General features: G+C 33.0%; 1 protein-coding gene across 8 annotated transcripts in view; it reads left to right on the forward strand.

Annotated features, from left to right (window-relative positions):
* Positions 1-12,158, forward strand: part of PDS5B (PDS5 cohesin associated factor B) — a 205,320-nt gene that overhangs the window by 92,469 nt on the left and 100,693 nt on the right. For all 8 annotated transcript variants that reach the window (XM_004770808.3, XM_013044910.2, XM_045069726.1 and 5 more), the window contains exons 8-10: positions 4,142-4,282; positions 9,124-9,239; positions 12,024-12,118. In XM_004770808.3, coding sequence (XP_004770865.1) covers positions 4,142-4,282; positions 9,124-9,239; positions 12,024-12,118 — 352 coding nt within the window. The remainder of the gene's footprint in view (positions 1-4,141; positions 4,283-9,123; positions 9,240-12,023; positions 12,119-12,158) is intronic.

The following is a 12,158-nucleotide window of genomic DNA, read 5'->3' on the forward strand; positions in this document are numbered from 1 at the left end:
AGGTAGTACATACTTTGAAATTTTGTGTTGTTTTAATCATTAAATGATATATTTTCTTTCTCCTTATTTAAAATTATTCTTGTTTATTATTATATGGAAGGTTACGTAGCATCTTGTTTGTTCATTCATTTGCTTCTTTGAAATTGCCCAAGAATTAAAATAACTTTTATTTTGATTAGCAAGATATATAGCTTGTTTCTAATGTTCCAAATAGAGCTTCTCATTATTCAGGGAAGTTACAGCTTTTTGGAGATTAAATTGGTTTATACAAGAAATAGATATGAACTAATATCAGGACTTTAAAGTTGAAGGCAAGTATGAATGGCAGCAATTTGGTGACAGTTGTCTGTCTTGCTATCATGTACATCAACCTTTTCTGAAAAAGGGAAGGAACTGAGATGAAATGAGCTCTTCCAATATCATCCCAAATCTGCTTATTTACAATTGACTATCTTTTAGCTATTTTCGGAAGAAATATATTTTAGTTGATAGGTTCAATGATAAAAGCATAAGTTTTATTTTCTCTCTATAGTTCTGTTGAGTTGCACAACTCTAGAGGGCACCATTCATATGGAAAATATTCACATGAATGGCGCCTTATGTGACACTTCTCTCTACTTTCCACTTTCACCCACCTTCAGATATGTAAAGGATGTAAATCTGTCTCTTGGAAAAAAGTGAGAAACAAAGTCATTTATAATCACTTACATATTTGCCTGAAGTTTATTGAAGGATCATATTTCCTGTAGTATATAAAAAATGAAATCCGTATATAAAATACATCGTGAAAAGATGTGCTTTGGAAAAGTAACAAACTTTATAGAACAGCATCTTGGTTAATCTTAGTTGTTGTTTCTGGCTTATGGCCTTAAATAATTCAAAACACATGATGATTTGATAAAATGTATTTGATTTGTAAGAAAATTGTTTTGGAGGGTGAACTTTGAGAACCTGGACAAATTGTGTAATCTATCTTAATACTCCAAATTGGCAGGGAATTCTAAATAATGATTTCTGCTAGTTTTGTGAATCTTGGATATCAGCCAGAATAAATTGGTTGGACTGAGTGGGTTGAGTTTTTCCATTATTGACTTGATGGCTTTTGAATTGTGTAGACCCAGTCTTAAGCATTTTGTGTGTGATTAATTAGCCTTCCCCTTTCATTTGCTTCAAGAGCACCTGAATGACTATCTCCATGGCCTTTTAGGTGAGCTCCTCCTGGTGGTCACTTATTTAAATTGGTATTGCCAAGCCAGATGTTTTTTTAGGGGAACAATTAAATATTTTTTACTTTTTTCTGGTAAAACAAAACGGAACAAAAACAAATAACACTATACCATGTTAATATTTCTAGAATTGGGGAAATAAATATTTTATTGGTAATAAAAAAAAGTAAGGTCCATGATGGAATGATGGTATTTGTTGGAGCTAGGTGATTATGTTCATTATACTATTCTCTCTGCATATGTTTATGTTTGAAAATACTTATTATTAGAGCTAAAAGAAACAGGACCGGAGAAATACTTTTAGGAATCTCAGGTGTTTACAGTTCCCTGTCACAAATATCTTATGTTAATTGCTTGTTCTTAGTTCTCGCCTGCAGAGGTAGAACTGCCCTCTCCATACTTTCTTGTGGTATCTTTATCAGAAGCCGAGGGGTGAGAGGCACAGTATCAGAAGGTCCAAGCACACTTCCAGCTGTATTTTATTACCCATACTTTGTCCATTGTTTAATCTCTTCTTGTTCCTTGCTTTATTTGATGGTTAGCTAAGACATCATTAAGAATTGCTTTCTTTCACCCTCTAGTACCCTTATACATCTTATTTTCTTATGCATCTTTTTTTCTACCTCAAACTTTGACCTAGTGAACTTGTCTTGTAAGATGAAATGAATTACGGTATTAAAATAATTCTCAGGCTTTTTGAACCTGTACATGTAGTAGCCATTATTCATTTATCTTTGTAGTAGAGAATTAGCAAGCAAATAATAACCACATTTCTGTCTCTTTTTTACTTACTTTTTTTTTTCCACTATTAGGGATATGATAGAGACACATTCAGGTTCTTTATAGTGATTCTTACATATTTAGGACTTAAATCACTGTGGATATTACTTTAGATTATTATTTTATGTTATTATAGATTATTTTTTTAAAAATAAAATTTGTCGTTATTTGACAACTTAAACTAAAATGTATGTATTTTTTTTTTAAAGATTTTATTTATTTAATTTTACGGAGATCACAAGTAGGCAGAGAGGCAGGAAGAGAGAAGGTAGGGGGAGCAGGCTCCCTGCCGAGCAGAGAGCCCAATGTGGGACTCGATTCCAGGACCCTGAGATCATGACCTGAGCCGAAGGCAGAGGCTTAACCCACTGAGCCACCCAGGTGCCCCAAAAGTATGTATTTTTTGAAAAGGTCAAACTATCAGGCACAAAAAGTGCATAGGGACATGTCAAAAATTTTCTGACTGGATCACTTCTTGGTAATTTTATTTTTCATCAGAACTTTTTTTTTCTTTCTTTTCTATTTTGAGAGAGTGAGTGAGCGAGCAGGTGGGGAGGGGCAGGGAGAGAATCATAAGTAGGCTTCAAGCGTGGGACTCAATGTCACGACCCTCAGATCATGACCTGAGCCAAAATCAGGAGTCAGACACTGATCCGACTGAACCATGTAGGTGTCCCAGCAATAAAGTATTTTTTAATCACTGTATATATATGGCTTTTTTTTTTCTTTTAAAGACATAATGCTTTGGCATACTTAATAGACTACAGCATTTTTTTTTTTTTTTAAATTTTCAAATTTGGTTTCCCCAGACTGATAAAGAGGACATTTACATCATGTGACAAGGTGGCCAGATTGGAAAGGATTATTTGGTCTTGTTAAGGAAAGATTAGATTTACTATTTTTAAGCAGGAGAAATTTTGTGAGTGGAAACAAAGTCATTTGATTTTCAGCCTGAATGAGAATTTAACCTTTGATGTCATGAAATTCTTTTCCTACAATGTTGATAAACAAGGACAACAAACAAATTACTTTTCAAACTGGTTAAAAAAAAAAAAAGGAATAGTAACATGGAATTTGTTCTTTTCTCCCCTTTATAGCTGGGTAGTCTGTATAGGTTCATAGACATAAACTTCATGTAAGAATAGCCTAAGAGTTAAAGCAAGCAGAAAAGACATAGAAATGTGAAATATTTGACTTTGTACTTTCCATATTAAGTCAGGTTGTATTAACTGATACTGAGAGTAGCGCTCAGGGTTTATGTGGTGTAAAAAATCCTTAAACTACTTCTTTGAAGAGACAGAAGATACTGCTGAGAATATGTTGTATATCCTCTGGGTTAATTTTTTTTATGATTTTGAAGACTTTAAATAGGAACTGGATTATTATGCCATATATCTTTATCAGTTTTAGTAGTAATATGATAAATGATCTGAATGTGGAAACTAGTTTCTAATGGAAACAAAATTGTTTATATTTGGATTTTCCGTGCTTTTAATTGGATTTTAATTAGTGCTGTAAACTTCGTACAAAAAAATATACTGTTTATCAGAATTTAAAAGAAGACAGAGGATTAGAAAAAGGTTGTTTTGCTTTATAAAATTATTTTAAAACTGGAATTGGCCCCTTCTATGAAAGGTGCAAAGTTTTGTCTTTAATGCTGTTGTCTCTCATACATGCTAAGGTGAACAAGGTGTGATCCCTTGACTTTAAGAAATTTATCTAGTAGGGAAATTAAGATATGTACACAAATAGAACCATATTACAGGATAAAATACAGTAAATACCATAATGGGGGAAAATGTGTATTTGATAGGTAGAGTGTTGATTGATAAACTAATTGATAAATTAGTACAAATTACCTTTTATTGTAGATGAGGTTTTGATAGGTAGAGTGTTGATTAATAAGCTAATTGATAAATTAGTACAGATTACCTTTTATTGTATATGAGGTAAGTTTCATGTGCAAGGTGCACTAGCCTGTAGTTGTTTTCCACTTACTATTAGAAAATGTTTTGCTAACCTTTGTTTGACTTAGTATAGAATAATAATGAATTTAATTGAATGATAATTAAGATTTTAGAAAATTCATTTTATCTATGGCATTGCTATTAATGATAAATTTTCTTTCTTAAAAGTTTTTTAATCAGGTTCTGATGCTTGGAAAAACATCTATCAGCGATTTGTCAGAGCATGTCTTTGACTTAATTTTGGAGCTCTATAATATTGATAGTCATTTGCTGCTCTCTGTTTTACCCCAACTTGAATTTAAACTAAAGGTAACTATTTAAAAAATGTTATCGTTCTGTCAACCAGATTAGCAAAGAGCATTATTTGTGGCTTTTTAATTCTTATGGTACTTTTACCTGAATGCTGCAGATGTGTATTACTGTTATTTATTTACATGTTTGTACCTTACTTCTTTGCTTATCTGCAATGCCTGGCATGGTGCCTAGCAGATAGTAGCCACTTAATTAATGATGGTATTTTACTTCAGATAATTTCCAGATAAATTCTAGATTGTGACCAATTTTTGAGGTCTAGCTATACATCAACCTTCTTTTCAAGGCACAGTTTATAGTGGTTCCCAAGACCCCCTGATTACACCGTAAAAATAGTTCAGGGTCTATTGTCCACATATTGTTAAATAGTTTCCCCATGTGGATATTATCTTATGCCTATGTTGAAACTCCATTACTTTTCACATAGTTCTCTGGAATTTTTTGGTGGCATGTTGCTGTTGCCTTGACATTATGCCATAAAATTGAGTTTCATTTGTAGATTTGGGGAATAGATTTTCCTTTTTTTGAATTATTACAGGAAGATTTTAAAAAGTTGGTTATAATTAATCATCTTTGATGAAATCTGATGTGCCACCCAGAGAAATTCTTAAATGATTTCCATGTTATATTTCTTGTTTGTAAAAATTTTGATTTATCTCTTTTAAAACAAGAAAATAAACAAACCTTATTTGTAGTGTGAATAACACACAAAACTAGCAAGTGATTATTCTCATTTTATTCTGGGGTGTATTTTTCAAGTGACCCACTTGATTCACTGTCCCAACTGCACCATATTTTCCCATGTAGTTAGCAATTTTGATGAGGCAGAAGGCAGTCATACTTCTAACATTTTTCTTGCTCTGTTTTTTTTTTTTTTTAAGATTTTATTTGGCAGAGAGATAGCACAGGTAGGCAGAGCAGCAGTCAGAGGGACGAGGAGAAGCAGCTCCCTGCTAAGTGAGGAGCCTGATGGAAGGCTAGATCCCAGGACCCTGAGATCATGGCCTGAGCCGAAGGCAGATGCTTAACTGACTGAAGCATCCAGGTGCCCCTGGTCTAATTTTCTTTAAAAATACTGAATACTGTAAGAAATATAAAAAGTAAGGAATTATCATCCTTGTTTTCAGCAAGTCTAACAGCTAGTGTAGAAGAAAAGAAAAATTCAGATTTAATTAGCCAGATATCCTAAGTGTGCTAAAAGATAAACAGCATACAGTTGAAATAAAGGAAACAGATATAGAAGCATATAGAGGTAGGAAGATGCTGGGTGAATTTGTGGAACACAAAGAGTTACAGTTAAGTAAGTAAACTTTTTAATTTAAGTAAGCTTAAATTATCCCTGACTGCACATTAGAATCTTCACCTGTGGAGCGTTAGTAAGCAAACAGATGTCCGGGCATTAAACCAGATAAGTTATTTTGATCAGAATTCTTGGCAGTAGAGTACAAGCATTCAGTTGTTTTTATTTTTATTTTTTTTAATTTTTATTTTTTTAGAGCTTTAGAGGTCATTTTTGTAGATTGTTTTATTATTATTTTTCTTTTTGTAATAGCTTTATTCAAATATAATTCAAATACCATAAAAATCACCCATTTAAAGTGTACAATTCAGTGTTTTTTGACATATTCACAGTCATGCAACTGTCACGACAATTATTTTTAGAACATTTTTATCGTCCACTGAAAGAAATCTTATACCCTTTAGTGGTGACCTTCCGTTCCTCCAGGAATCCAGCTCAAGACAATCACTAATTTACTTTCTGTCCCTATAGATTGCCTATTCTAGACATTTTTATAAATGGGGCTATAGCATATATAATCTTTTGTGACTGGAATCTTTAACCTAGCATAAAGTTTTCAAGGTTCTTCCATGGTATAGTTTGTGCCAGGACGTCATTTATTTGTTTATTTAATTTTTATTTATTTTTAAAATTTCTTTCAGTCTTCCAGAATTCATCGTTTATGCACCACACCCAGTGCTCCATGCAATACATGCTCTCCATAATACCCACCACTAGGCTCACCCAACCTCCCACCTCCTGCCCCTCCAGAACCCTCAGATTGTTTTTCAGGGTCCACAGTCTTTCATGGTTCATCTTCCCCTCCAATTTCCCCCAACTCCCTTCCCCTCTCCATCTCCCCATGTCCTCCATGTTATTTCTTATGCTCCAAAAATAAGCAAAAGCATATGATAATTGACTTTCTCTGCTTGACTTATTTCACTCAGCATAATCTCTTCTAGTCCCGTCCATGTTGATACAAAAGTTGGGTATTCATCCTTTCTGATGGAGGCATAATACCCCATAGTGTATTTGGACCACATCTTCCTTTTTTAATTGCTAAATCATATTTCATTGTATGGGTAATACAATATTTTATCAGTTGATGGACATTTATGTTGTTTCCACCCTTTGCTATTATAAATAATGGTGCTATGTATTATGAATAGTGCTAGTATGAACAGTCATGGACATATTTTTTTAAATTTAAATTTAATTAATTAACATATAATATATTATCAGTTTCAGAGGTAGAGGTCAGTGATTCATCAGTCTTATATAATATCCAGTGCTCATTACATCACATGCTCTCCTTAATGTCCATCACCCACTTACCCCATCCTTCCACCTCCCTCCCCTCTAGCAACCCTCAGTTTGTTCCCTAAGACTAAAAGTCTCTTATGGTTTGTCTCCCTTTCTGGTTTCATCTTGTTTTATTTTTGCTTCTTTTGGGAGAAGATATTTACAAATGACATATCAGATAAAGGGCTAGTATCCAAACTCCATAAAAGAACTTACCAAACTCAATACCCAAAGAACAAATAATCTAATCAAGAAATGGGCAGAAGATGTGAACAGACATTTCCTCAAAGAACACATCCAGATGGCCAACAGACACATGAAAAAATGCTCAACATCACTCGACATCAGGGAAATAACAGATCAAAACCACAATGAGATATAACCTCACACAGTCAAAATAGCTAAAATTAACAAGTTAGGGAACAAGATATTGGCAAGGATGTAGAGAAAGGGGAACCCTCCTAGACTGTTGGCGGGAATGCAAGCTGGTGCAACATCTATGGAAAACAGTATGGAGGTTCCTCAAAAAGTTGAAAATAGAGCTACCCTATAACCTAGCAATTGCACTACTGCGTATTTACCCCAAAGATACAGATGTAGTGATCCAAAGGGGCACCTGCACCCCAATGTTTTTTATAGCAGCAATGCCCACAATAGCTAAATTATAGAAAAATCCCAGATGTCCATCAAAAGATAAATGGGTAAAGATGACATGGTATATATACACAATGGAATACTCTTCAGCCATCAAAATGAAATCTTACATTTGCAGTGACGTGGTTGGGACTAGAGGGTATTATGGTAAGTGAAATAAGTCAGAGAAAGACAAGTATCATATGATCTCAGGAATTTAAGAAATAAGGCAGAATCATGGAGGAAGAGAGGAAAAAATAAAACCAGATGAAACCAGAGAGGGAGACAAACCACAAGAGACTCTTAATCATAGGAAACAAATGTGTTATACTATTATTTTAATTTTTTTCCAAATTTTTATTTAAATTTCAGGTAACATAGTGTATTATTGGTTTCAGGAGTAGAATATAGTGTTTCATCACTTACCTAGAACACTCAGTGCTCATCGTAACAAGTGCCCTCCTTACTACCCATCACCCATATAGCCCATCCCCCACCTCCCTCCCTCCATTAACCCTCAGTTTGTTCTCTGTCATTAAGAGCCTCTTATGGTTTGCTTCCATTTCTCTTTTTCTTTCTCCTTCCCATATGTTAATCTGTTTTATTTCATAATTTCCAAATATGAGTGAAACCATATGGTATTTGTTTTTCTCTGACTGACTTACTTCACTTAATACATTCTAGCTCCATTCATGTCGTTGCAAATGGCAATGTTTCATTCTTTTTGAGGGCTGAGTAATATTCCTGTGTGTGTGCACACACATAGCCACATTTAGCAATCATTTTGATGTGCCCTTGGGGTTGAAATATACTTATTTAGAGGACTAGTGAGAGAAATAACAGAGACGACTTAGGTCATATTATGGGAGCTCTTAATACTAGGGTAAGGCATTGGTTTAAAAAAAAAAACAAACAAAACCCAACAGTGTACAGTGTCTTCATAGCACTTTGAATATCATTGTTTTTTGATATGGTCACATGTTATGTTCAAGTGTAGTATTGTGGGTAGTTCAGTTATTTTACCATTGTGTCATTTGTTGGAGGTACCAAAATCAATAATAAAATTGAGTTCCTGTCTCCATGCTACCTACCCATATTAGAATAAATAAAGCAGAAATTAGTTTTTGCACATGCAAGACTTCAGCATATTGGTGAACTTCATTATAGATCTGGTATGTGTAGGTGAACTGATTCTTCTTTTGGGAGATTTCACATATTTATTTCTACAAAGAGCTTAACCAGTTCAATCATACAGAATTTTCTGTTTACTGTAGACCTGGCCTCTTCATGGCTATTTTTAAAAAACAGTTTTCCAAGAGCCTGCATAACTTTGATGTAGTTAATTTTTGAATTTGACTGTGAATGGAAATAAGCCTCAAATTAAAGAGGGGTCTCTAACATTTAATCGAACTTTGGGATGTATTTTCATATAGGAAGTACACTTTAACAAGCTGATTAGAACATTTAAGGGTTTATTTATTTCTTGCAAAGTATATTGAGCATTTTTTTTGGTATACTTTTTCATCTGGAGCTCATGAAAGTTTTTCTGTGGAATTGGAGATGGGGAAAATTATTGTGACTATATCTACCTGATGGTTTTAAAGCTGTTTGTGTTTTGTTTTAGAGCAATGATAATGAGGAACGCCTACAAGTTGTTAAACTATTGGCAAAAATGTTTGGTGCGAAGGATTCAGAATTGGCTTCTCAAAACAAACCACTTTGGCAGTGTTACTTGGGCAGGTATATGATTTTGGTGTCCTGTTTAAAAGTAATAAATGTTTTTAATCTATTTATATTAGCTAAAAATGTCATTCGTATTTTAATATTTTCTTGAAATTATAAAAATGAAGGTTTTATATTTTGAAATTTTTGAATGTTAGTACTGATTAGCAATATTTACAGTTTCACTTTCTGTTTTCATCTTATTTTGCCCTTAATAATTTCTGAAAGATGATACGCTTAAAAAGCTATTTCAGAAAGTATTATAATCATGAAATTAAAATGTGTTAGTACATTTGCAGTGATTCATTCCAGCTGAAAATAAATCATTGTGAGATACACGGGTATCCACAGAATGAATAAATAAATGATACGTATGTCTTCCTCCTAACCTCCTTTGTATGTTTCTCTTTTAAAGGAAGTGATAGCCTGGGATATATATATGCTTTTAATGTTCACAATCATGAAATTGTTTGCAAAATTTTGAGTGTATTTGTTTCTTTTTTGTTTGAGAAGGGTTCAATTATATTTTTAAAGGTATCCTTGACCTTGAATATATTAAAACCATTTAAAGTGCCCTAGCTGAAACCTACTTTGACCCAGAAGATAAAGGAGAATTTTTTTCCTCTGCTTAAATTTTTTTCATAACAAATAATGCAGTTAAGTCACAAATAAATAGCATTTAAAAACTCATACTCTGTTTCTTTCTATATTGAAATATTTGTATGTTATAACCACTTTTCTTTCCATCTTAATATTAGAACTGTCACGATTATAATAAATTTAATTTCTCTTGGCTTTATTTTTCTAATTTGTTAAATGAACTATGTTTGCTAAGTGCCAAATTCTTAATCTAATTTCTTATTGCTTATATAGCTCAGTAGTATTTGACAAGGTGAGTTAAATGAATAAATTTTAGTCTATTGTCATTTTGAGTTTGCTTTCTAGACTCTTTTCCTTTAAATACAGTGGAAAGTTCTTGGGAAGTAGAGCAGAATAGCTTATATGTTTAATTAAATTATACCTTTTAATTTAGAGTCCACTTAATGTGGTAAAATAAAAATACAGGTTTTACTTACAGACATTTACTGTATCTTTAAATCAGGACTTGGATTATCCAGACTTGATTTGGGAGGTTAAAATTTGTCACATTTCCATTACATTGTAATTTTTCGTTTACTTTTAAAACTTCAAACTGAAACTCACAGATTATTACGACTTTTAAGAAGCTAGAGTATTTTTTAAAGAAGTCTTATAATATTTATTTATAATGATTAAATGGTATATGTTTAGTTGGAAATGTAAAGTACATAGGGATGAAGTACTTGGATTCAAAACAGTCTGGAAACTATATGATACCATAGGCTAGGTGTTATAACTTTTTTTTGAGTGTACTTCATAGAACATTTTTTTTCTTATAATAAGCTTTTCTTTTCTTTTTTTAAAGATTTTATTTATTTATTTGACAGACAGAGATCACAAGTAGGCAGAGAGGCAGGCAGAGAGAGAGAGAGAGGAGGAAGGAAGCAGGCTCCCTGCTGAGCAGAGAGCCCGATGTGGGGCTTGATCCCAGGACCCTGGAAAACATGACCTGAGCCGAAGGCAGAGGCTTTAACCCTCTGAGCCACCCAGGCGCTCCTCTTATAATAAGCTTTTATGAATAATTTGGTGCTCGTTTAGAAGATCTCTTTTTTTCTCTTTTATAATATTTGTTATGACATTTGTTATGATATGTTATGAATTTGTTATGGTATTGGGTGATAGATGATTTGGAAACCTTTTGATATTACAGAATTAGATATATGAAAATATGGAATGGAAAATTCTCACTTGACTTTGATGTTCTTGTTGTTACTTAAGATTTTTCAAAGACATCCCTCTTTTGTAGTCCAGGCTGAACTAGTGTATACAGGCTTTCAACATTAATGGTTTAGGACAGCTGGACATCATGGGCTTTATGATGGAGGAACAGGATTCCATCTATGAAATAGTCTTGCTGAAACAGTGAATCTGGATATGATTAAGTGTCTAGATCTAACTATCAACTTGTAAGATTTGGATAGAAGGGGAGCCTATTAATTGAAACCAGGATAGTACAGATTAGTGAAATCTCAACTGTGGGAAAACACAACACACACAAACAGAACAATTTCTTCAAATAAATTATAAAGAAAAAAAAGAAGAGAAATACAAAGTTAAAAGATACCTAAATTGCATATCTTTCAAAGAGTTTTAATATTTTGGAGATAAATACTAAGATATTTACTTCTTCATTTAAAATTGGCTTTGGTATTAGTGGAAATGTAATGTGATGTTTAACTGGATAGGAGTTAATTTGGGCTCAGTTTTAGAGTCATGTAAAATAATACGGGGTTTAGTGCAAGATCTGCCACACTTTGTGAATGCCCTACACTTAAGAAAGAATGGGATTTATATAATGTATCTATGACCTGTGCACACAAATAGGCTTATATAAACATATATATTTAAAAGAATAATATTTATAGGAAAAATCTTGTCATTCTCATTTTTTGTGCTTGAGCCAAACTTGTATTGTTTTCACAAGCTCCTTAAAAGTACACAGTTCTCATAGGAGATTGTCCTGGTTTAATATAGACATTCTGAAGCATTCATAAATATATAGCTTATCAAAACTTTGTTGAAATAGTCTAGCTTTGCTTTGAATTATTCTACATAACTTGTTTTTTCTTTTAATTAGAGAAGTAAATATAAATTGTGTATATTTTAAACACATAATTGTTCCTCCTATTTTAAAGAACTTTCTGTGCCTTTATATTTTATCAGGTTTAATGACATCCATGTACCAATCCGCTTGGAATGTGTGAAGTTTGCTAGTCATTGTCTCATGAACCATCCTGATTTAGCAAAGGACTTAACAGGTATTATATACCCATAATAGCAAATATGCCTAGATGTTCT

This window comes from Mustela putorius, unplaced genomic scaffold (genome assembly GCF_011764305.1).
Source record: "Mustela putorius furo isolate JIRA1106 unplaced genomic scaffold, ASM1176430v1.1 tig00003942_pilon_pilon_pilon, whole genome shotgun sequence".
In the NCBI taxonomy this organism is placed as follows: Eukaryota; Metazoa; Chordata; class Mammalia; order Carnivora; family Mustelidae; genus Mustela; species Mustela putorius.